Source organism: Carlito syrichta, unplaced genomic scaffold (genome assembly GCF_000164805.1).
Source record: "Carlito syrichta isolate Samal-C Ts95f unplaced genomic scaffold, Tarsius_syrichta-2.0.1 Scaffold274468, whole genome shotgun sequence".
Classification (NCBI taxonomy): domain Eukaryota; kingdom Metazoa; phylum Chordata; class Mammalia; order Primates; family Tarsiidae; genus Carlito; species Carlito syrichta.
The window spans coordinates 83,338-110,257 of NW_007218564.1; the positions used below are offsets into that span (position 1 = coordinate 83,338).

General features: G+C 36.1%; 1 protein-coding gene and 1 pseudogene across 1 annotated transcript in view; one reads left to right on the plus strand and one right to left on the minus strand.

Annotated features, from left to right (window-relative positions):
• Positions 1 to 18: 18 nt before the first annotated feature.
• Positions 19 to 26,920, plus strand: part of MTTP (microsomal triglyceride transfer protein) — a 69,658-nt gene continuing 42,756 nt past the window's right edge. The window contains exons 1-5 of the mRNA XM_008052451.2: positions 19 to 171; positions 12,642 to 12,794; positions 19,021 to 19,208; positions 20,478 to 20,621; positions 26,158 to 26,265. Coding sequence (XP_008050642.1) covers positions 12,707 to 12,794; positions 19,021 to 19,208; positions 20,478 to 20,621; positions 26,158 to 26,265 — 528 coding nt within the window. The 5' untranslated portion in view covers positions 19 to 171; positions 12,642 to 12,706. The remainder of the gene's footprint in view (positions 172 to 12,641; positions 12,795 to 19,020; positions 19,209 to 20,477; positions 20,622 to 26,157; positions 26,266 to 26,920) is intronic.
• LOC103254323 lies at positions 4,506 to 5,309 on the minus strand (annotated as a pseudogene).

Sequence of the window (26,920 nt, forward strand, 5' to 3'; positions counted from 1 at the left end):
TCATCGAATCGCGCCGACTTCAGACCCGCAGTGGAAGAAAGAGGCGGGGCCTATAAGGGGCGGGGTGTGGAATTGGTGTTTTGGAGGTGGGAGGTCGTTACGATGATGTCTGTTTTTTCCCTTCAAGAAGTAAATGTGTATCTGCAGGCATATATTCATTCATACATTCTTGTGAGGGTGGGAGGGGGGAATTAAGATAGTCCCACTCTTAAAAAAATTCGAAATGAAGGACAATAAAAGGCTCTTCGTCTTCCTATGTAAAAAATGAGAGGAAAGCATCTCTTGCCTAAATTATTTCTAATTTATACCGAAAATTACCATATCATATGATGTTTACATAAGTCAAGTGGGAAATTAAATTTTAAAAGGGAGTCAGATTCGCAGTAAAATGCATTTAAATTTAGAATGTCCAGCCCCTTTTTACGGCTTAAATAGAACAGCCATCGCTTTACTCTCCATTTATTCCTTGAGCTATTTTTCCTATGCTATTTTGCAAGACGTCAGATGACATTTTATTGTCTATAATACTTGTCTTTATATAATCTTTTTGCTATATACAGACCAAGTCAACAGAGGAAGAAATGAAATACATCCCCATAGATTGTTGTTTTCTATTTAGTTTTTTACATTTTTTTTGGGGGGGGGGACTTCCAATAGGTAATTATTGCAGGATTTGAAAATAAGTTTGAAGTTTAAATTTTGAATAGAAGACTGCCTTTTTTAGTACAGGAAAGAATTCTGAGGTAATTATTCATGATGCTTGAAGATATATTTGAACATATTTAAAAGCTCCAGTGAATAGAAAATTAAATTCCGAATTTGAGAGTTTCTCAGAATTTAGTCACAAAACTGAAATCACTCTTGCTTTAAATCGTCAAATTTTACTTGAAAAACTATGTTAGCTGTAATGCTGTTGTGGGTCCCTCTGTTTCTTCTTCATCCCAAATCTAAAAGATCTTTAAGTGAGCATTGGCAAAAAAAGTCTAGATCCATTTCTGATCTGTTTGTAGGGCATCGTTTTTCAGTTGCCTCCATTTCAGGGAAAAGAGTAGCTGAGGGAGGATTAGTAATTGGATATGTAGCCCTTCACATGTAGGTCATTAAATTCAGGCTGGCATAGTGATGTGCCAGATCTTTCATCAGCTGTTCAGTTGCCCCTATGGGATCTGTTTTATAAATAATTATACATTTTTTTCAGAGTTAATACCTAGCATCTTTTCAAACAAAGTTTTTAAGTTACTAAAAAAAAAAAACCCTCACATTTTAATAATAAAATCAACAAATTTTCTTTTCACATAGACATTTAACTTTGTAGTCGTTTAGTGCAAAATTTTAAATAATTTTAGTATCAATCCAAAGTAAGCACCAAAAAAGTACCAGCAAAAAAGTCAATTTAACCAAAGATTGAAACATAGAAAATTTAAGAAAGTGAAATCATATGATAGGAAACAATTTTTTGATTGGTTTGTAAAATTCATATGTTTGTTTATTTGACAGATATAATGAGTTCCATGTTTTTTGTCTTAGGATTAGTGATACAAAGATGACTAAATCATGATCTCTGTACTTAAGAAATCCCTTGTTGAATAAGAGAGCCAGCAGTAAATGAATATGTAATGTACTTGAGATCCCTGTACATTGAAAGAAGCAGCTAAGTACTCCTTGAGACAGAGGACATGATTTCACAATTGAATAATTTTGTTCCACCTTGAAAAGCAAGTAAGAGTTTTCTAGGTGTCAGGAAGGGAAAGAAGTTTAAAATATTGGGAATAGTGAAAGCAAAGACCTAAGCATGTTATAGTTTTGTATGTGACTGAAAAGCTGTGGGCAGGATGAGGAAGAGGAGGAAAGAATAAACCTGAGGGTTTTTCTAATTTGGACAACTGCAGGAATATGATAACATTAACTGGGCCATTTAGGGAATACTGGAAGAAAATTAGGTTTTGAGAAAAATGTAAGTTTGGTTTTGCATATGTGGATGCTAAGTAGTCTGCAGGTATAAACAGATTAAAAATCATCACTCCTGGGCTCAGTGGCTCAGCCTGTAATTCCAGCACTTTGGGAGGCCGAGGCTAGTGGATTGACTGAGCCCCCCGGTTTGAAACTAGTCTGGGCAACTTTAAAACCAATACTGTAGAGAGACCTCATCTCTACAGTAAATCAAAAATTAGCTGGGTGTGGTAGCACACGCCTGTAGTTTCAGCTACTTGGAAGGCTGAGTCCAGCAGGTCAGTACTGGGGTGGCTATGAGCGTGCCACTGCACTCCAGCCTGAGCAACAGTGAGACTCCAATTAAAAAAATCATCAGTACATATTTATAGTTTAAACCAATATAAGAGGTTGACCTCAAAGAGACGCTAGTTTAGGGTTTAAATCTGTAATGTCAATGAGGTCTGGAAAGCAACACATGAGAAGATATTGGAAGGAAAGTGTCAAACCTGAGAATGCACCCCCTCATTCCCTTTAATAAGGGTACAAGTTCCAAGTGAGAATATGGGGCAAGTGACATCAGATCTAAATTTTTAGAGAACAGCAAAAATTCTGAATTTATTTGTGAAATCTGGTTTTAAAGTGTTGGCAACTATTTTCTTTGTTTGTTAAATACTGAGCAGGCTAAACAAAATATGTCTGTGGACCACATTCAGATAATTGGCAACTGGTTTCTTAAATTGGACTGTAGATTGTAGAGTAAAGAGAGGACTACAGATAGAATTTTAGGATACAGAAACATAGTAATGGATATGATTTTGAACTTCTCCATATGTTTGATTTAAAAATAGTGGTCAGTCATCACAAATTCCATTATTTTAAGCCTAAGTCTGTGGATACTCATCAGTGAGTTGGGAGTGGGGAGGTATGGAATTAGAGTAGCACTTGTGAATACTTTAATTTCAGGCAAAGAAAGCCAAAAATAAACCAGTTTTTAAACATGAATGGAAAAGTATCTAAAAGGAAAAATCAACCTCTCATATAGTAATTTCAACCTGCATATTAATTGACTTCCAAAATACAGAAAAAGTTTTAAATATTTTAAAATACCGTATCCCTTCAAGTACTACATTAATACTGAAGACTAGGAAGATGACTAGAGAGACAGTGGAGTCTGAACCTCCGGAATCTCCTCATAAAAACATTAAAGCATCTAGGATGCCCAAACAACAACAACAACAATTCTAGATCATAGTTGTAACATAATACAACTATGATCAGTGAGAAAGAATCCTTGAAAATCTCAAAATATGAACAGGAAGGAACAGTATCAACATTAGCATCTGTGTGTGAGGAAAAGGTGGAATGACAACAGAGCATCTGAAGGCCCTGAGAATGGGAAGGCACCAAAACTGTCAAGTGATGACTACAAAGAATGGAGGCCAATAAGAGGTCAGCAGCAAAACTGGCGGGGGTTTCAGCAGACTATAAGCACAGGGGAGTATAAAGAAATGAGCAGGAAGGTCTGAGTTGCTAGAGGGATGTAAGACCTATGAACTCTCAAAACCAACAAACAGGCAACATTCTTGAACATAGCTCAGCACTAAGGAGAAACTGCTGGAAATAGAATTCAGATTTGAACAGGACAGGGACAACAAAACAAAACAAAACAGGTCCAGATAAAAGTGGGGGAGAAGAGAGAGGACAGATGTAGAAAATACATACATATATATATATGTCATTTTATGACAATATTAGAAAAGGAAACTCTAGAACCACAAGGCTAGAAAAGCTATTTTATCCATTCCTCCAATAAGTCCAGAATAACGTATTTAGCCTAAAAGTATGTCACAGAAAAGGGTCATGTTGCTATAATAGAAAAGAGAAAATGAAAGCAGAGAAAAGCAGATGAAAACTATAACCCAATATTTCAAAACAAATTAAAAGCAACTTTAAAACGATAGAAAATGAAAAAAAAAAAAACCCACCAAAATAATATGACTCAAGAAATGAAGATTTGAAGAGGAGTAACAGAACTCAGAATAAGAAGTATAAACAGTACACATAAATATTCAACACTATAATGGTTGTTCAAACCTGTGCAATAAGATTTTTTGAGGGAAATAAAGAAATAGGACTTTTCTCAGATGACATGATTTTCTATCTAGAAAAAAAAAAAGCCACACACACACACACACACACACACACAAAACTTACACTAAACTAGCAAATAATTATAGCAAGGTCACAGGATATGAGGTTAACACAAAAAAGTTCATTGCTTTCCTATATATCAACAATGCAAATTTGGGACTTGAAATTTAAAATAACAAAAAATCAGATAGGTGTAGATTCAACAAAATGTGTGCATAATCTATATGAGAAAGCTGCAAAACTGAACAAAAAGATCAAAGAAGGTCTAAATTGAGAGAGTATGTATTCATGAATTGGAAGACCCAACGCTGTAGAAATGGGTACACATAGTTCCCAGATCTTGGTTTGCTTGCTTGTTTGTTTATGTTTTTTGAAGAAGAATTTTTATTATTTTTATGCACAGAAAACTCAGTGGTGGACATTTAGCCCAACTTAGTGGCAAGTTCTTTAGCCTTTGCCTTCTCCAGCTTCGTGAGGTGAGCCACACATATTGGACCCAGGCCGTTTCCTTCCCAGTGACGGTGGATCTCATAATATGTGTCGCTGTAATTGGTTCTGATAGCTTCCAACAGCTTAGCCAAAGCTCCTTTGTCTTCTGAGTTAACCTGTGTGAAGGCGACGGTGGTGCAAGTCTTCCTGTGGACTAGATGTCCCAGTCTTGCCTTCCCCTTGATAATGAAGTAGGGCACCTCCATTTTACAAAACAGGGCAGGCAGGAAGACCACCAGCTAAATGGGATCCACGTTATGCCCGATCACCACCAGCTGAGCCTTCTTATTCTCCACCAAGGTGGTGACAGTGTTGACCCCTGCCCAAAGGACAGGTGATCTCTTTCTGGGGATGTCCCCTTTGCCAGTAGCTTTCTTGTTAGTCCGGGCCAGCTGTCTCTGCTGTTTCTCTTGCTTTGTCTCTGGTCTGTACTTGTGGGCCAGCTTAAGCAGCTGGGTATCAGTCTGGAGTCAAGACCTGGGTGAACTGGTTAATGGCAGGAGGCGCTTTCAGCTGTCTTTAGAGGATAGCTCTTTGCCCCTGCAACCCATGTAGCGAGGCCATTTGAAACAGCCAGTGAGGTCCTTTTTGGCCTGAATGTCCTGTCCTATGCCAAAGTTCTTAGACCTTTTCTCAAATAGAGAGTTCACCACCTTCTGCTTCTCAAATAGAGAGTTCACCGCCTTCTGCTTCTTCACGACAGCAGGGTCTGGGGCCACCTTCTTTCCTTTCAGCATCTTGGGCTGCTTAGGAGAGCCAATCTTGGTTTCTAGTACAATTCTCCACTACAGAAACCATGGATCCTTGGAAAAATGACAGATTCTAGGCTTGGGGTAAAGATATACAAGATGAGTTGGGAGTGCCAGAGAATAAGGAAATGCTCAAAACCAAAACCAGAACCCAAACAAAATACATTCATTCGTGGGGTATGTCAAAGGAACACAGCAGCCACCTGAAGGAATTCCCAATGGTTAAACATGGAACAATTGTAGCAACAAATAAATGAGTATTAGATTATAACACAAAGTATAAAATAAATATTGTTGAGTCCATACTAATATAAATATTTAAATAAATAGATAAATTGGAAAGAAGACAAATTCCTCATGTGGAGGAATTTCAAATAATGTGTGTAGATACTTCACTCACAAGAAGGAGTGTGGGTTGCTCATAGCACTTTCTTCCAAACAGTCCAGTATGGAAAAGAGAGTGTAAAAAGAATAACTGTATAGTGAATGACAATGCTGCACAGTCAGGCGATCAAGGTCAACATACTTAATGATAAATTATATTGATAATACATATCTCTGATGTCATGTGATGAAAATGGCACTTTACCTTTGTGATCTTCCTCCTCCAAACTTATAATGAGAAAAATATCATGATAAAAACATTACAAAATTCTGTCTGTAGTCCCGGCCACACAGGAAGCTGAGGAGGAAAGATAGCTTGAACACAGGAGTTCGAGGTTACTGTGCTGTCATCGTGTCACCCCACTCCAGCTTGGGAAACAAAGCAAGACCCTGTATTTTAAAAAAAACAACAATCTTTCAATAGTGGAGCATCTTACAAAATACCTAACAAATACTTCTTAAAACTATCACAACCAAGAGGAGCCTAAGGATACATGATGACTAAATGTAAAGTATGATGTATGAGATCTTGGAACAAGGAAAAAAGGATTAGGTAAAAACAAAGGTAACCAAATAAAGTATGAATTGTTTTAATTAATAATAATATATCAATTTGGTTTGCTTATAGTAAATCTACTATACTACAGTTAGATATTAACAATGGGGTAAGCAAGTGTGGGCTGTATAGGAACACTTTTTACTATCTTAGCAATTTTTCTGTAAATCTAAAGCTGTTATAAACAATTAAATACATTTTAAAAGGTTGTAGATAATGTAAAAGTTGCTAATCAACTGACTTCAAAATAGAAAGATTATTTGGAATTATTTAGGTGGGCCAAATATAATCACAAGGAGCCAAGGAATGCAGTCAGCTTCTAAACCATGGGAAAGGCAGAAAAGGAATTTTATCTCTAGAGCTTCCAGGGAGGAATGAACCTACCAACACCTTGATTTTAATCCAGTGAGACTGGTGTTAGATTTCTGAGCTCTAGGGCTGTAAGACAATACATTTATTGTTTCAAGCCACTAATTTTGTGGTAATTTGTTATGGCAGCTACAGAGAATTATTAAGTGATTTTCAGGAGTTACAGGAAATTCTTCAAATATTTCCTCATTGATTGCCTTTGCTCAACTCACACTTAACCCTCTGTATTGCTTGACCTCTCTTTAATATTTTCTTATTTTGATGGTCACTTAAAACAATTTCCTCTGGTTCCACTTCAAATAAACTCATATTTTTATACCTATATATTAACAATCAGTCAATAAATGTACTTGTCACATTGTATACAATTTTAACAAATAGTTGGATTTATACCTGGATATTATTTTATTTTAGCCTCTGAAATCTCTTTTTAAAAAATCCAATAAAATTATTCTGATCAAAATTAAAATTTTGTTGTCTTTATGGTAGTCTACTAAAAGAGCTTTCATCAGTTCTTTTTTAAATACGAGCAACTTGGTTTTGTGTGACCAAAGATAGAATCCTCTTAGAGTAACTAATATTATGCAAATAATTTTTTGGTTGTTGTCAAATGTGTGTGTATGCCATAGAGTTTGATTAATGACATAGACCTTTAATGTTTGTGGTTAGATTATGTGGTGTATAATACGTGTCCCTTCAGGGAAAGGGACTTTTTTTTTATGTGGTGTATAATACGTGTCCCTTCAGGGAAAGGGACTTTTTTGGAAAAACAACTGACCTCTTTGGGGATCTTAGATTTCAAATATGTCATACTTAAGTCTCAAGTTTGCTTTTGTTAAGGAATTTGATGAGCCTTTATTTATTCAGAAGAATTCTTAAACAAAATCTTTACAAATAATGTATATATTCTTCTATAATTTTGTCTTTATAGAAAAGATGTCATCACATTAAGAATATATATATTTTTGTTGTTGTTGAGTTGAAGTCTCACTCTGTCACCTAGACTGGAGTGCAGTGGCACGCTCCCGGCCACTGCAGCCTCGACCTGCTGGGCTCCAGCGATCTTTCCGCCTCAGCCTTCCAAGTAGCCAGAACTACAGGTGCGCGCTACCACGCCCAGCTAATTTTTTGATTTATTATAGAGACGAGGTCTCACCAAGTTACCTGGGTGGGTCTCAAACCCACGGGCTCAGGCAATCCACTCGCTTTGGCCTCCCAAAATGCTGGGATTATAGACTGAGCCTGGCCAGAATATTTTCAACCAACACATTTTTTTTCAAAATTCATTCAAAATGCAAATGCCCTCACTGAGTTGAAAATACAGCTAAACAATTACGACCATTTAAGGATAACTTGAAATGTACTTCTAAATTTTTTTTCCTGTCAACGTCATGCTTCTTTCTAAGAACAAAGTGTTCTGATGTTATAAACAGCCTTTTTTTTTTCACATAGCTGTCATACATCCTGACTTACTATGTCTCTATCTTGTAGGGTAATACATTTCCTTCCAACATTTAGTAGAGTAAAGTTCATTTATCTTCCAATCTAGGAAAATAAGTTAACTCCTAACAACCTCTGATACTCAACAGAAACACAAAGTGTACTTTGGAATTTGTCATCCATTTTTATTTCATAGTCTCCTTATTTACTAATGCAAAATAATAGTATAGCAGATATTTCACAGTGACATATATCACTAAAGAAATTTCATTACAATAGCATTGTTTTAAAATGTATTATTTCATTTTGACCTGACTAGCACAGATCTATTTTTCCCCTGTGTATTCAGCCTGAAATGTCTAACTCACAAAAATCAAGTACTCTACTGCCTTCTATTCAAAATTGTGATGGACTTATTAGAAGATGGTCCCAATTAACAATTTCATGTCATCTATTAGAAATAAATTATTTTTCTCACTTCCTACCTCTAAAGTTTGTAAGCAAAGAAGAATACTTGGCTTCAAGATTTATTTTTCTAGATTCCTTGAATTGCTTCACTAAATTAATGTGAGCTTCATTTTTCTAATATGTAAGATGATTGTTGTGAGGAAATAGTAATACTATAAAAAGTGCAAAGGGCTTAACATAGTATATTGTGCATAGTAATTGTTCTATGAATGGTGGTTCTATGAATGGTGGTTGCTATTTTTATACTGTGCTGTCCTTCCACCCTGCTTCACATGTAATGTGAAATAACTCGTGTGTTTTAGCAGTTATTGCCCACATATATTGTGCAGTTCATTTTGTTTGTTCAACAGAGTATCAGAGGAAAATATTGCATCTTTGGTATACAGAATTTACTGAATATGAAAGGATTTGGTATTCTTATTTCATCTCTTGTGAAACAAACTCAAGATATCTTTTCTCAAATGTCTTTGTAAAAAGAAAAAGTTATAAGCAAAGTATAAAAGGATGATGTTATTTAAAACCAACAGAAGCAGCCTTATTTGAACATCCTATGTTGAAATGACAACTTAATACAGTGATTCATAGGAACTTTCTAGTGAAAATCAAATGCTCAAATGAAACAGTTTAGTTTATTAGGTAATAGTGATAAGTCTTTTATTGGTTGAACTCTGGTAACTACCTGACAACGAATAGTACTTTACCCGAAGGGACATGTATTATTTACCACATAGTCTAACCACAAACATTTAAGATCCATGTAACCAGGAGCCTCAGATGAAAATGTAAAAAGACAGTTATCATAGAATTGAAGAAGATGCAAACTAGACCTTAAATAAATGTGTAAGTGAAATATAAGTGATTATCATAGTTTTATATCCCTATTATATAATACAGAAATTTGGGGAACCCATAGAAATCTATTCAAATGGAAAGCAAAAAAAAAAGCACTTTCACATAGCTTGTATTCATAATCTCTACTATTCATAAAAACTTACCCTTTTTTCAACAAAAGCAACTTTTCTGAGAATGGCCTTTTTTACTTAACCCCCCAAATTTTTAGTATTTATAACTTTAATGTGATATTCCCAACAAAAATTTATTTTTGTATTTATTTTTAGTATTTATAACTTTAATGTGATATTCCCAACAAAAATTTATTTTTGTTAAATACTTTCGCCATATAAGTAATAAGTGTGTAAACAAAATTTATGATAACAAATGAAGTTTTAATCTCAGTAAAAGATAAGAAAACAAATGATTTTCATTTTTCAGGTTTTTTTTTTTTTGCCATCTATAAGAAGTGTATTTGGTTTTACAAAGTCCAAATGCAAGCATTGTCTAGAAAAATTGAACAGATTTATATTTATAATTTTTATAAAGTTGAACTGCTGAAACGTGTTCACTGAGACATCTGGACTTGGCACTGATGCTTTACTTCCCCCAATTTATTTAAAAGTTGGCACGCAAAGGAAAACAGAAAAGCAGTGACTGCCCGATTTCTGTCCTCTAACTTTTCTCCCAATCATATGCTTAGGTACCTTTGGAGCTCATGGAAAAACACCACAACTAAACAACTTGTAATGTTCAGAACTACCAATAACAGGGAAGAGAGACAAACATTTCTTTAGAATGAAGCCTTTCCCAGTAGGGTGAACTCTTAAGGAGCTCTCTCCATTCCTGCAGCAGGCCAGCTGCATGTCTCTGGGCATAATGGTGACACACCTGGCATGGATGGCAAACACATTGGTGTCTTCAAAGAGGCCCAACAGGTAGGTCTCACTGGCCTCCTGCATAGCCCTGACAGCCTGAGCAATTTCCACATCAGGCCCTAAAGGGCAGTTTGCAGAAGAGGACTTCTGTAAGTTTCTACTTTCGCCCAGTACCACGGTGCCCGGTCCAGAAGCAGGAAAGCTTCTTGATCCCTCCGATAGAGGGCATTGACAGCGGTTTGGGTGACCAGCTACCTCCTGGGTGTCTTCCCGTGGGTAACTGTGGGCTGTCTGCGTGGTGTGGGCTATCTGCGTGGTGTGCGGCGGTCCCCTGTACTTGGCTGAGCGGAGTGGAGGCAGCGCTGGTGTCAGAGAGCGAGTGTAGGTCTCCAGGTCACAACTTCTGGGGTTCTAAGTCTCCTGGGTCTACACAGCCAGTAGTAGGGAACTTCCTTTGCAGGTAATCTCTCTGTGACTGCAGAATCTTTGTCTAGTTCTTTATGTAAAGATATAATTAAGAGGAAATGTGCTTTAACTTGGAGATTTTGAATTTTTTCTTTTTTTGAATTGGGGGATCTCACTTGGTTGTCTAGGCTGGCATGCAGTGGCATGATCATGGCTCACAGCAGCCTCCACCTCCTGGGCTTAGGCGATCCTTCTGCTTCAGCCTCCTGAGTAGTTGGGACTACAGGCACACCGCACCACACCCAGCTAATTTGTTGATTTTTTTGTAGAGACAAGGTCTCACCATGCTATCTAGGCTGGTCTTGAACTCCTGGCTGAAGCAATCCTTTGGCCTCGACTTCCCAAAGTGCTGGAATTACAGGCGTGAGCCATTGCGCCCAGCTTGATTTTTAAATTTTATATTTCATTTTATGGACTTATCAAATCAACCATCTTTTACCTAGATTGTCTAGAAGATTTAAGCTCAAGGCTAGGGTTTGAGAAGAGTTTTGAGAGTGCCCAGGTAGATTTAAGAACTCATTTTATACTGACACAGGACCATAAGTATTTTCAAGAACATTCAAATAGCCTCTCATGAGCACTTTTTCCCTTTCTTTGTCAAAACATCCCCACGTGCCTCCTAAGCCACCTCATTTTGTAAATTTCTGTTCATAACAGACCTCCTTTGAGGGAGTTTTCAGAAACAAGGGTTGGTTCAGTTAGCGTGGCCTTAGCCATACTGGAGTATTGCTTTAATTTAGAGAAGTTTCTTTTTTCTGTTTTCTTTTTTTTTGAGTTGGAGTCTCACTCTGTCGTCCAGACTGGAGTGCAGTGGCCGCTCCCGGCCACCGCAGCCTCGAACTGCTGGGCTCCAGCGATCCTTCCGCCTCAGCCTTCCAAGTAGCCGGAATTACAGGCATGCGCTACTACGCCCGGCTGATTTTTTGATTTATTGTAGAGATGAGGTCTCGCTGCCCAGGCGGGTCTCAACCCCATGGGCTCAGGCAATCCACTCACAACTCAGCCTCCCAAAGGCGCGGGATTACAGGTTGAGCCACCGAGCCCGGCTTAGAGAAGTTTCTTGATTAATATTCAGTAGCAAACGTACTCAGAGCTGGAATCCACCTTCTGAATCTCTTCCTAGAAATGGAATTCAGAAAGCATAGGATTCCAATCAGCCAGTTTGGGGACTCAGACAAGTATTTCTTGTCATAGAAGTCTACTATGAGATACTCAATTGGCCTATTAATATGTTAATGATAGACAAAGCTGATTTGTTCAACCCCATAAAATTTCACACATAAGGAGAATCATCTATATTTCGTGAATGAAAGTTCTATCTACTTTAACACTATGTATTTTGAAGCCATTGGTGATGGTACAACTTAGTTGTAAGAGTCTTAAAATTCAGAGTGACTTTCTATTTATTATTATTATTATTTGAGAAAGTAGAATTTATTGAGAAAACAGAAAAGCTCCCACAGTGAGAGGGGACTTGAAGGAGTTGCCCCAGAGTGACTTTTAAAAATAATAGCATGCAAATAGTGTAATTCAAAGATGAACATATAAGACCTTCAGTTAGACTTAGCTGACTTGGAGAATCCTTAGCAACTGTCATATAAAATGTTGAAATGTGAAGATAGGCAGTTAATGTTGTAAACTTAATGATGATTATTATTGAGCAGAAAAGTATCACCACCACTTTTTGTTCTTGGACTGGGTCTCTACACTTTTCCATTTTATAGGAAGAGAGATTAATTTGGTTTAGCTCTTAAAAGTGAACACTGTTTTATTTTCCTTATTGGTTTTAAAAAAACTAAAAGGGTGAGATACTGAAAACGGCAGCCCACCTATGTTTAATCATTAATAATGAACCCTTTGGTGAACTTAGGTTCTGATTTTGGAGTTTGGATTCTGACCTTTCCCCAAAGATAAACATTATTGTTGCAGGTTCTGAGGAGGGTCACTCCCTCACTGGCTGCCATTGAAAGAGTCAACTTCTCTGTGTCTCCCAGATGGGCACTGGATGCAGAAGAATCAGTATGATTCTTCTTGCTGTGCTTTTTCTCTGTTTTATTTCCTCATATTCAGCTTCTGTTAAAGGTAAGTTGTTGTTACATTTGGCTAGACTTTTATTTCAGTCTTTAGGGGAAAAATTGTGTGTGTGTGTGTGTGTGTGTGTGTGTGTGTGTGTGTGTGTGTGTGGTGAAAAAGTAAACCATCTTCAAAGCCATGTTGCTTTGGAACGTTTGTTAAAGTGTTACTGGGTTGAAATGAGAACCAAATTCAAATTCCTACATACATTAAGAAAACAGAGGGTCCTTTTAGTTTCAGTCCCTCAGACTAGTGTGTTCTTGATTCAATTTATCATTCATGGTCTATTTTTAAAACGGGAAAAAAGACGCCGGCTATTGTTACCTCTGCTGTTGGTCACACTGAATGCAGTTCTTTTTTTGAATTGTTAATGAATATTTTTTAAAAAAAAAAACCCAGTTCTTAAATTTCCTTCTAGTTGCTTAGCAATGTGACATCAAGAAGAATTAGACCCAATGTAAAAGCATTTGATTTACTAAGGAATTATGAATGAAACGTAATTCCATTGCTTTTCTAAAGTGATAGAATTATTATAGTCAATGAATTAAAGAAAATAAAACTACAAGGTATAGATTTAAGTAATAAGACTTATTATCTTAGGAAAAATGGTGGTGCTAGTTACACTTTCTATTTTATGATGAAATTGATTTTCCTTAAAAAAAAAAAAAAAACCACATTTGGATTAATACCCTCAGAAAAGACAGGAGAGATAACAAACATTTTGTGAGGAATGGTTTCGAAAACCGTGTGAATGCATTAAAATAAAATTTTAAAAAATCAGCAGGTTTATAAACTCCTCGGATTTCTAAATACAGCTTTGTGTAAAATGATCAATTTTTAGAGTCTCTTATGAAGACACACTATTAAGACCAATTGATCTAACATACAACTTAGCATGATAGGGACCAAATTTAAAAGCAGGTACTCTAAGTAACTGATTTAAAACAATTCACTTATAAACTTTTAAAAACTGTTTGGGATAAATGCAACTTTTGATTATAAAGTCTTCCTCAAGTTATTTTCTGTTGAAAACTTCCACATGAGGGAAAAGACAATATTTATAATTCGAGCGACTAATGGAGGGCATAATTTATATTAATTAATCACACTTCAGGTTTTTGAACTAAAGATAATATTTTCACCAGTTTCTAAAATGTTAACTACTTAAAGAAGCAGTTCTTACTGGATGAAAGAAATTTTTTAAAGAGAAAAAAAGTGAAGATTTATAAATCATATCTGAGAATTGTTGTATACACAGCTTACTGTTTCATCTGTCAAATAAACTACTGAGTATTTGAAATATGAGCAACTTAAATACCATAATATTAAACCTAAAACCATGATTATTTTGATTAAAATGGTTGAAATGTAGCAGTTATTGTGGGCTTTTCCTCCCCCCCATTCTATAAACTAGAAAATTGGATAATTTGATGTTTTCAAGTGCACTTACAAAGGATTTAATTATGCACACTAAAACATAATGGCACACAGGAAAAATGTGATTTGGAACATGACAGATAGCCAGTTTGCATATACAAGCTTAGTGGTAAATGCTGATTTTAGAATCCAAAGCTTATGCAATTTAGGGGCCATCTTTGAGAAAAGATTACAAAAATGACTTACTTTTGCAAAGGTAAAGATATGGTATGTGTACACATGTCTAGAGTTCATCCTCTTCCAAAGTCTTGGAAGCGCCTGGGCACGCAAATGGCTGCAAAGTTAAAGGTTCTTCAGTTTCACAGTACGGTTGCTTATGACACTGTCATAAATTAAAAGTACAGGGTTTGACAGCTTCTCTACCTCGGTGGGATAACCTTTTGTATTATACTGCCATGATTTAATTACAGTTTATTTGCCCTTGTGACAATTTATATTTAACTAGAAAACTACTTGTGAAGAGTCTTCTTTAAAATCAAGGCATTCCACATTATGGGATCCCATGCATCATCTCAAAACTCATCTCTAATTTAACCCTTTTCCCATTTGCCCTGAGAATACTTGCTGGTAGGCTTGCGACTTCAGTGTTTACCTTGACATAACTCGTTGATAAGAGCTCCAACCCTACCCCAAACGTTTGCCATGAAATACTTCACTTTTGTTATTATTTTTGCATCGCTCTAATATATCAATAGGTTTTGGAAACAAATGACATAATTCTATTTACAGCATTCCGTTTTAAGTGTTGGTATTTCCATTTACAAAATAGAATAATTCCCCCTTTTTTTAGTAATTCTTGATCACTGAAAATGTCAAATCCTTGAAAACATGGCATTCTTACACATAATGTTAACGCACAAAAAAATTAGTAAATATTGATTATCATATACCTTTCTGTTACAATAGGAGTAGAGACAAGTTCTGTTTAGAAATAACTCCAGGAACAGTTTTTATATTTTATTTTCACATTGAAAACCAGTCAGATTTGCTTCAGCTTCCAAGAGCATGTTTATGTAAAATTAAATGAACACAGCAGAGAGCTGCACTTTCTTCTTTTTATTTTCCTAAATGGGAAATGATTTAAATTACCAATGCAGCAGTGTAATCAATTCTCAGATCTGGGTGGATGCTGAGGACAAGTTGGAGTGTGAAGAAAATGATGGAGGAAGATAGGATTAGGATAGAAGAGGATCTATTACATTTGCTGAATGTGAACTAAGGACTCTTTTCTAATTTCTCTTAATTATGCTTTGTAATAGGTCTATTCTTAGTGCCTTCTTTGAGTTTTCCTTATATAGCACTTTTACGTTCTGTTTAACTTTGTCCCCTCTAAACCTAAACAACTCCTTCACTTCTGGTCCTTCTTTCAGTCTTTGGCCCTACCTTAACTTTTCAGTTCATTTACATTAATCATCTTCCTTTTTTTTTTTTTTTAACCCTTCATCCTACTTTTTCACTTCTAACCTTACCGTTTTCTGTTGGATTCTTAAACTCCATTATCTATCAACCTTATTGCCATTGCACATTTCTCCAAATCTCACCACTAATTTATCTCTGCTTTGTCTTCTTGCTTAAACGAGTTAACAGTATTCTTGTACTCATATAAGTTTGATAAATGAGTATTTAAAGATATTTCTTTTTGTTTGTTTGCTTGTTTGTTTGTTTTGAGTTGGAGTCTCACTCTGTCGCCCAGACTGGAGTGCAGTGGCCGCTCCTGGCCACTGCAGCCTTGACCTGCTGGGCTCCGGCGATCCCTCCTTAAAAGGTTCAAAAATAAGAGTTTTGTTGCTTTTAAAGTTCTAAATGCACTTAAAGGAGCAAATTAAAGAGGTACTCCTTTTCTGGCTAAAACTAACTTCTGTTTTGGCTTTCTCTAGCATCAATTTCCAAAAAAAAACCATTATGCATACTCTGAAGAGAAATAAATACCCTAAAAAAAGAAATTAAAGTAACAGTATAAAAGGAATATATCCCAGAGCCTACTGTTGCCAGATCTCTGAATAATATAAACAGAGAAATACTTATCCAAGAGAAAAGGATAACAGAGAGCACGGTGTAGCACAATCCACTTAGTTGATCCATTTTAGACTTTATTTGGGCGAACAAAGCCCATTCTTTCCTGTGCTTTATCACTTCCAAGTCATGGTCAAGAATTAGTCTATTATTTGTCCTTGTTCATAGTCTTTTGATCAGTAAAATAAAAGTAAAAATAAATAAATAAAATGAAAAGGACACAGTTTGGAAAGTTTTGGAGTTTAAGAAAAACTATCTTCCCATGAATTTTTCATAGTTATTTTAATCAGAAGACATTTTCACGTACTCCACAAAACTTGTTCATTAAATTTAAGCATAAAATTCTGTAATATGGTTTCCATGTTGGGTTGAAGTTGGAGTCAGTTTCTATCAGCAGCCATATAATGCTTACCTTTCAGAATTGTTGTGAGGATTAGATAAGACAGCGTATGTTTCCTTTATGCCCTATGTGGAATTTAAACATGTGTCATAAAAAAAAGACTTTCTGGACAAAATATCTTTCCTGGTCAGAAAGCCAGTGTTTGAAACTGCTGCAGAGTCCCCAGTTAAAAAGCAGAAGAGGTGAAGATAGGGAAGACCGAAGAGAGTTCCAGATTTCATCTCCTTCAAGGTTTTTTTCTGATTTTCTCTGCCTTCTATAACTCACACCTCAGGTTCTGCTGACTCAGTGCTTGGACACAGTTTGTTTCTGTGTATACACATTTGGATACCCACTCCTGCATTTTTTCTCCTGTTTCTTCTTGATTCCTGTGCAAATCCGTGACCCCTTTCTTAGGTTTGTCAGATCATGTAACTTCACTACCCCAAATTTCTGATGGCTTTCCATCTCAGAGTCAAACTCTCCAGGTCTCTCTGCCACCTCCTTTCCTCCCGCTGTGTCTTTTAGTTACTCAATTACTGCCTCTTTGGCCTCCCTGCTGTTCCTCCATTACACCTGCATAAGCCTTCCTCAGGGACTTTGCACTCACTATTCTCCCTGTGAGGGGGATCAGGGGAAGTAGGGGGTGTGGGGGGGTGGGAACAGGTGCTCTTCTCACAGATATCTATGTACTAGCCTAAAACCTTTGTCCAAAGTATCACCTTCTCACAGTTGTCTTTCCCTCCATGTCCCTGTTCCCTTTCTTGTTCCAGTTTTCTTCATGAGCACCTCTAACATATGACATAATTTGCCTGTATACTTACTGATTGATCAATTGATTGATTGATTGCCCATCTCTCCTCATTTAAGTGTAGCCTCCATGAGTGTAGAATTTTTGTCTGCTTGTTAACTGGCATAACCCCAGGACCTAAAAAAGTACTTTCTACCCAGCAGGTACTCAGTATATCCTTGTTGAATTAATGAATGAATTCCTAGCTCAAGTTCTAGGAATGGAAAATAATTCAGCCTAAAGTTTTAAAGGTGTACAGCACAAGTGAGAGCATCATCTTTAGATAGTCACCCTGGGTTCAAATCATGTCACCATGACTAATTACCTGGGTGACTTTGGATACACTATATCATCTCTATGCCCCTCAGTCTCTTCATCTATAAAACGAGACTAAGAATAGTACCTACCTCATTAGACTTTTGTGAGGATTTTAAAAATTAATATACATAAAATATAGATGATGTATTTGATTAGTGTTCTTCCTTTGGGCAGTAGTACTGTAGCAGGTGCTGGAGACAGTGGAACAGATTGTCACTATATGGATAGTAGAGACTTTTCAGAGGTTTTAAAAAAAATTTTGGCAATTTCAAAGTAATTGTACCTCCTTTCTCAGCTGAATCACTTCTGGTCTAGTGACCCTGAAACCCATTTCCTGCACCTCTTCCCATAGGTATATTTCTCCAGGGGAAAAAAATTATGGTTCCCTATTTGAGTTAACTGGGCAATGCAACCCCACTAACACTGAGAAATAAGAAAAACTGATCTTTTTTTTTTTACTATCTCCTTAGGTATACAAAAAGAATTTATATAACCATAAATTTAACAGAATTGGAGCATGTATGATATTGTCCATATATCCATTTTCTTGGTGCCTAGTACTAACTTGTTTGATAACTGTTTGATACTAAATTGCCCTTGCCAAATCTGTGCTTGCCTTGCCAGTACTAAGTTTTTATGTAGTTTTTAATTATGTAAGTTTTTATTTTTATGTAAGTTTTTTTATTTTGCTTAAGCATGGCTAATTTAAATGTACATTTGTATAGCTCTGAGATGTACCTTGGTACTAAAAATTTGCTGATTAAATTAATAGAGTAAATTACACTGGAAGGATATTTCTTAAATATCAAAAAATCCAGATTAAATAACTGTCTTCTAACCTCTAAAATTACTTTAGTATTGATCTGTTTGCATTCAAATAATATGTTAATTGCATATGGTTCTTATTAAATTTATAAAGGAATTTCTAGGAACCATTGCTTGAAATCATGTCACATAATTAAAAATTATACAATGAGATTTCTTTAAAAACATCCTATGACTCAGCTGGGGCAATATTTACATAATCTGACAATTGATTAGGAAATATACACTAAGGTTTTCTGAAATGGGAGCATATTTCTTACTTTATTTATGTTTTTCAAGCCAATGATTTCAGCAGGCAGAGAAGTAGAAGCATCTTTCACTCTGTAAATATTCACTAAGCTCCTTCTGAGTCCCACAGTGGTTAAAAAAAGAGAGAGAGAGAGAGAGAAAGAAAAGCACACTGATAGCAAGACAGCACATTCCCTGGCCTGGCAGATGCCTTGCAATGAAAACTTGTCACTATGTTTATGCAGGTCACACGACTGGTCTCTCATTAAATAATGACCGTCTGTATAAGCTCACATACTCCACTGAAGTTTTTCTTGATCGGAGCAAGGAGAAACTACAAGACAGTGTGGGCTATCGAATTTCCTCCAGTGTGGATGTTGTCTTACTGTGGAGAAATCCTGATGGTGATGATGACCAACTGATTCAAATTACGGTGGGCATTTTTTTTTACCATAAAAAATGCAAAGATTAAGTGTCAGCAAAGTCTTTGAGAATAGTGCCACTTCATAGCACTTGTTTTGTCTTCTTAGTTATATATCCATTTAGTTTATCTATCACTAAAACAAGCAGTTCTCCATGTTTGACATTTTTGCTGATCCAAAGTGAGCTCATATTTCCAAATTGTTGAAGCAGGCAATAGAAGGTATATGCTGGTGACAAGCTGGAGTATGGTGTCCAATTCTATAGGTCATATAGATAATGTCCCTACTAGAGGCATTAAACCAAAATCCATTTTAAATGTTTTGGGAGTGAGGGGGTCTAGAATCCATATCACATGAAAAACAACTGGGCCACTCTAACTGCAAGATGAGATAAATTGGGAAGTGTCTGAGTTCCTTGATACAACAGGTAGAATTACTAGTGAGGAAGTATTGTCTTCTTCCTGAGAAAGGAAGTAGGTACTCCTCTGCATGACAGCGTTGGGTCACTCACAATGGTTTAGACTGGTGTGTTGAGAAGGGAGGCCAAATTATATGGTCTATGGGACCTTTCATAATTTTAATGTTTGGTGATTCCATATTTGCTTCTCAAGAACCTAGAGGCAATTGATTTCTTTACTTAAGTCGGTTATTCTTCTGTATGTTAATGTGAAACAGGCATGCAGGATTCAGTACTTGGAATAAGTAGTTGCTAATGTCCTTTATAGTGAGGCATCATTGCAATACATTTACCACGTGGTCTTTGCTTCTTTGAATGTCTCTAATAACTGTTGCATTTTGCAAATTGAATCAAAATATCATCGTTCACCTTTCTTAGCCATTTCTCAGTAGAACAGTAAATTATTCTACAAGAAACTACCACACCCCTTCTTATACAGTAATTAGACTGTTTATCTATTTTTACATATATCGGTGAGATGGAATGGGGCCAACAAGTGGTACAGAAGGTAATCATGCCAACATCAACCATACAAAACAAATGAAGCATGACAATTGAACGTAAAAGAGTTTATTTTAGGTCACAGTTACTGTAAGCCTGAAGTCACAGAGTCCTTTAAACGTTGGTACTTTTGCTTAATTTAAAAAATCTAATTTTTGAATACCTTCTCTATTCTTTTAAAGTGAGTGGCAAGATCCTATAAATCATGAATTGAAAAAATTATAGCCAATTGTGTCTATTCCTTAACCATTTTATTTTCTAAGAGATTGTGGGGACAGATACTGGAAGGTTTTTTTTGACCGATTTCTTTCTTTGACTCCAGATAAAGGATGTAAATGTTGAAAATGTGAATCAACAGAGAGGAGAGAAGAGCATCTTCAAAGGAAAAAATCCACCTAAAATCATAGGAAAGGAAAACTTGGAAGCTCTGCAAAGACCTATGCTTCTTCATCTAATCCATGGGAAGGTAAAAAGATTTGGAGGATTTTAAATCTTTTTTCTCCAACTTTGTATTTTTTTTTCCTTCAGTAGGTATTATTTTGAGACAATCATGCTGTCACTACTTTTATGGTAAATAAAATTTTTTCAAAAGCTTGTTAAACAGAGATTGTACATTAAACACTTCCAAATGCCCCAGTGTAAACCAATGCTCCAAATTTTTTTATATTTTATAGTCAATTAATTTTTCCTATATTTGGTGAAAATATTTATAGTAGAATCAAATACTTGCATATTAATGAAAGGCATTATTGAAGAGTACATTCCTTATCAAATTAGGAAAGGTTACAAAGATAGAGTCATCACAGAATGGTTGGATAAATTCAGGAAAGAAGATGAATTATGAGAATAAAGTGATCTAACTTAGATTAGTAACATTTTTACTTTTTATAAGAATTCAATATCTGGCTAAAGAATAGAGTTGAAACTTTTGAAAGGGCACAGCAAGTCCAAGGTAGAGTTTATTTTTTAAAAAAGTGTTTAGAGATTATTTTTAAACTGTGGTATAGAGAATACATTTGAAGTACTAAATAATGAATAAATACTTTATAATAGCCATTTACAAATTTATTTTTTAAAGTCTATAAGTATGCATTGTTTTTGGTTTGATTCTAGTCTATTAAAATGATCTTAGTATATTTGGAATTGAGAAGCCATTGAAATCAGTGAATTATCAGGCATTATACATGTGGGTCTATGAAAATTACAGATATTGTGTTGCCATATATAAAAATGCATTAGTAAAGATGAGAACTCAGTTTGGGAACCCAAGCAGAAAAAAAGAAAGGGAACATTATAGTTATAAATCTGCACACCTTTAAAAACAAAAATTTCTAGATTCAACATAAAGTTGAAAACAAACACTTTAAAATAGAAATTTCAGACATCTATGTTGCTAATCACAATGCACATTTTTACATAAAGTACTAAAATGAGACTCACAGGAAGGAATCTTGTGCTGTCAGTTTTCCTGAAACCAAATATGAATCTCTCTGTCTTCAAGAATGCTTTCTCTTCCTTCCCCACTTGTCAAAATACCTACCATGTTTCAGATTTTGCTCACAGGTCCTTTCTTTCATAAAGTTTACACCCTTCCAGCCAGCTGGAAATAACCATCACTCTTTAGAACACTCGTGGCACTTTGTAGCTCATTCATGACCTTTATCACTTTCTCTGTGATCATTTGTGTTCATCACTGGATTATGGTTTTGGTTGGAGAAAATCCCCATTCTTCTTTCTATTCCAGTCCTTCCTCTTCACTTCCGTGCCTTTCCACTCCTTCCCTCCCCAAAACACCCAGAACCGTGCCTTGCACTGAGTTTTCCATGAAGCCTTCCCAACATTCTCCCAAACCTCTAGCTAGCCTTTGTGCTTATTTCTGTCAAAGCATTTATCACAATGCATGGTAACCTTCCGCTCTATTTCTTGGCTCTACACATACAGAATAAGTTTCTCTTGGGCAGCGATTGTGTGAGCACTCAATCAAACAAGATTATATGGAACTCAAATGAACTCCACCTTGAGAAAGTTTTTGCTAATGTCCTGAGCACCTACTGTGTGCCAGGCAAATATGACTAGAGGCATTACATGAATTGTCTCTATTATCCTCTTAGCAGGCCTGAGAAGCAGGGGCTGCTTTACATCCTCTTGAGATAGATGAGGAACCCAAATTAAGAGACTTTAAGAAGCTTGCCTATGATCACACAACTGGCAAGTGGTGGAGCTGGGATTTGAAACAGAGTCTATGTTCACATTTCTGTTTTCTCCTGTCTTCTAGCTGAAAGTATTGGGAGAATGCCTGCCTCTTTGGGTGACTTGTGTAGTCTTTCTGATTTACATCATGGTATCTGTTGACTTACTTGATTTGGATGTAGCTCAACTTTGTTACAACGTGAAGTATTGTCATTTTCTTCTCTGGGCTTCCAACATTATAGTTATAATCTTAGCAACTGAGTACAAAGTCTATTGTTACACACATGGAAGAACCCAGTAGTCCCACTGTTCAAAGGCTGGAACGGAAATGCCACGTCATTATTTCAGTGCCTCCAGTGGGTCAATTGTAGAGGAGCTATGATTTGTGATTATTTAACCACAGGTTAAAGTACATCATCATATCTTTCAATTATACAATAAAGTACTTGTTGGAAAAAACTTGTCCCTGGAAACTAAGAAGCCAAGTGGAAGTTTCGGCCGTATCACTGTCAGAAAGATCATTATTTAAACTGTCATTTCAGCTTAGTATGAGAGATATTTTGAAAAGACAGGTGAACTGCTGATGGACTATTTTCTTAAAGCACATTTTGTACCCTGGATCAAGTCACAGAAATTTCAAGGATGTGCACTGGCATTTTTTTGTCTTTCCAGAGGTCTCTCTTCCTTTTTTATTTGAAGCTCTCACATTTATATTATAAATGACAGCCCATCAAGATACTCAGATACATACTCATTGCACATATTCTTTTTTCCACACCCAACCATTTCCTCTGCATAAGTGTTTGGGCATGCCTAGCTTTGTCTACAAATCATAAACTAAGTTGGAAACATGACAGTTACCTGGTTAAGTTGATTAACACAGACAAGCAAAAGATCCCCTAAATCATAGCATGGATTCTTTCATGCCTTGAAATACTAATCTGATTAACTGGATAATTACCAGGTATCCATTTCTGGTTTTGGTTGTCTGTATTGATTACATTAATCACAACCCTGTATTTCTCGTTATTTTTAAGCATTGATTTGCTCTCTTAATCTGGCAGTGTGACTCATGTACACACACTGAACCTCCACAAGAAAAGTGACACCTTGTAAGCTTTCCTAAAAAATTTGTTATATATTTCTCTACTTGTTTGTTCTCCAATATGCCAATATAGACATTTCTTAGCTATACTGTCTTAGATAATATCAAAGATAAAATGACTAAGCCTTGGTGGTTGGGATCCTTTTTATTTGTTTTTGCTGTTTGGCCAGTTAACGGAATTTTGTCTTCTCTTATTCTTAAAAAATATATAAATTAAAGGAATGTTGGAGACATCTTTATCCTAAGGAAAAATTGTCTTACTGATTTCAAGTGGTAACTGGTCCCCCATATTTAACTGGAAGACTCACTGCAACTCCTTCCTAGTTTCCTTGTCCAGTCTCACTTTAGATTTCCTTTTCTTGGTTTAAAAATCTATTGTAGATTGTAACTAGGTTGTTCCTGCTGCTGCTGTTTGGGGACTGTGAGTTTAGATAAAGAACCTTGTGCTCTTAGATGTTCAGAACTCATTTCAGTGCTGAGTGAAGTAATCAGCTTTATGGCCCAAGTATAATAAAACTTACTCAGTTCCTGTTGTGAAATAATGAATTAAAGATTATTGCTGTGACAGCCATGTGGATTGAGCTGCACAATTCTGACTTTATATGATTATTTTTTAATGATCACAAGGCAGCTCAATTCTAACAGTTTTGACACTTATTGAGGATTGGATACCAGTGCTATCTTCACTTTGAATCTCATCAGTCTGCAATAAAGAAATCAAATTTAGGTTCCAGAAATAGTAGTCAAAAGAAAAAGAAACTTGTCCACTTTTCTAGTTCTAGGGAAACAATAAAAACTTATAGAAAGAATGAAAACAATTTTGTTTTCTTTGTGTCTTATAGTTTATATCTATCATTCAGCCTGCTAGGGGAAAAATGACTCTAACACCATTTCTGAGGGATCTAGAGGTCAAGATAAAAACTTGATCTAAAAAACTAGATCTGTAATAAAAGAGCACTTAACTGTATGCATAGTCCAAAGATTAAATCCAAGAACCAGGTTTCATGAAATTTTAGGTAAAACTTTATAAATAGCTCAAGTACATTTCTTAGCCTGGCAGGAAAGTGAGATAATGATGATAACACAGGTATTCTTCCCACTTAATGTATCTTCTTGCTCTTTAAAGTATCTATGACTAATACCAAAAAAAAAAGACATGGCCGTAGGCAGGTGTTCATGGTCACCCAGTGAGCACTTCTGACTGTTTCTGGGCTCAAGCAACCCAGTTGAATTTCTAATAGTCATTTCTAATGAATTTCTAATAGTCATTCATCTGGAGATATCATACTCCCAAATATTTGAAAAGGAAATTATGCTGTGATTATTAAAAGAAAGAATATTTCTTTCACAAAATAGGACATCACAAACTCAGGCTTGGGTCTGAGAAATTGCCAGTGGTTTGTTTGAGAATATGATACCGTGGATTTTCAGACACTGAGGTCATTATTCCAGTTCCTTTATAACCGGGACAAACACTCTTCCAACATTTATAGGTTTGTCCAGTGTAATGGCTAAAGTTGATTGCCAGATAAAGTACCCAGTACATTTAACACCAGGCAGAGTATATGTATGAAGTAAAAAATAGAGATTTGAGGCACTTGTTTGGATAACTCAGGCAAAATATTCTTTTTCTAAGGTAACAAGAGTTTTTATGTAGGTTATATTATTCAGATTGATATTAATTAGATTTGTGGCATAATTATTGAGCTTTCTGTTTGACTTGTGAAGTCATAGTGAGTTTTAAAGAGGAATAGGAAGGCATTCAGTATATTGCTCAACTATAATTATCATTGACCTTGGGAATTTTTACAAGGAAGACATATCTGTCCTCTATTTCTAAATCGTGCAATGCATTTAGTGTCAATACAGGACAAAAAAACAGCAGGCTGCTTTCCAGAAAATTATCTTTGTACTTTTATCCTTGTTTCTCAAACAGGGGTTAAATTATCACAATGGGAAAAGACACTGTCATCATCCCTCTGCCTACAAATATTAAGAATGATAACAGAAAGCTAAGTTGTTCACTATTGCTGCCTAATCACAGTCACCCTCCTCATTTTAACCTCTTTTCCCTGCCTTCTAAAGGGAATCTCAAAGCAGTGCCTGGGGCAGGTTATACAAGCTTAGCAATCTCAACCTCAACTCAGACAACTTTCTGTATCTCTTTTTAGCCAAGACCAATGTAAATGATCTAGAAGGCAACAAAACTTCGCTCCTATGAAATTTTGACCATTGGCAATATGGCCATGCCTGAGCCATCTCAGTAGTTTCAAGGGTGGTAATTGCCATTCTCTTCCAAGAATGTTTATATTTGCTGTTATTTTAACTCTCGGTTATTTTTTGTTTCAAGCAGGGTTACAGGTAAAGAACATGTTCAAAGAGAATGTTTCTGATTTCTCTTTCTTGGGCAACCCTTGTTTTCACAGAGGTCCCAGCCTCTATCCTTGTTCTTTGCCTCCCTGTGCTATGCTCATCGTGTTTAGAGCTGTCATTACCAGCCACCTTAAACTCCACATTCTGATAGCCCAGCTTCTTAGAGAATTAAATAGCTTCTTTTTACAAAAAAGTAATCCCAGATTTAGAGTACCAGATCTCTTTTCCCAGAATTAATAGGGGTGAGAATCTAACCTTTCCTGCCGCTTATTTAGCCAAATCTATTATATGATGCATTTTTGCTTCATTTGTGTTTCTCCTTTTCCCCCAATAGGTCAAAGAGTTTTATTCATATCAAAATGAACCAGTGGCCATAGAGAATCTGAAGAGAGGCCTGGCTAGCCTATTTCAGATGCAGTTAAGCTCTGGAACCACCAATGAGGTATTTACCAACATTGTTAATGATTTAGCAACTCATTTGTCAACAGAGAATTTATAAGAATTTCTACTTGTAAAAATTCAATAGAAGAGTTAATACTAAGCTAATGCTCAGAAAGGGTGAGTTGCATCATTAAGTCTCCTTTGCATATGAAGTCATTGCTTTTACCTAAATTATGTAATTACAGTGTAAAGAGAACTAGAATCAGTTATATTAAGGGGGTTTATAGGATAACTGAATATTATATATGCAGAAAACCTTGAGGATCATTCCAGTGGTTTCTAGACATCTGTGTGTGCCATTGTATCATGGGGCATTATTAAAATTTCAGAGTCTCTGGATTAACCCCAGAGATTCTAATTAAGTAGATTAGGGCAGACCTGAGCATCTGTATTTTAACAGTCTTCATGGATTACTTAGATGCACTGCCAGTGCAGGGAGCCACTTGTCTCCATCAAGTGGCTATACCATTTTACAAAAGAAGAAACTACAGAAGTTACACAGATCTTTCTGTAGCACACCTGGAGTCAAGGCTGGAGTTTGAGTTTTCTAGTCTGAATTCAGCCAGCCCATGAGTGGGTAAGAAAAGTAGACGTCAGGGCTGGGCCAGAAGAATGTTAGTTAGTTTGCTATGGTAGAGATCAGGTGTGGTGCTGGC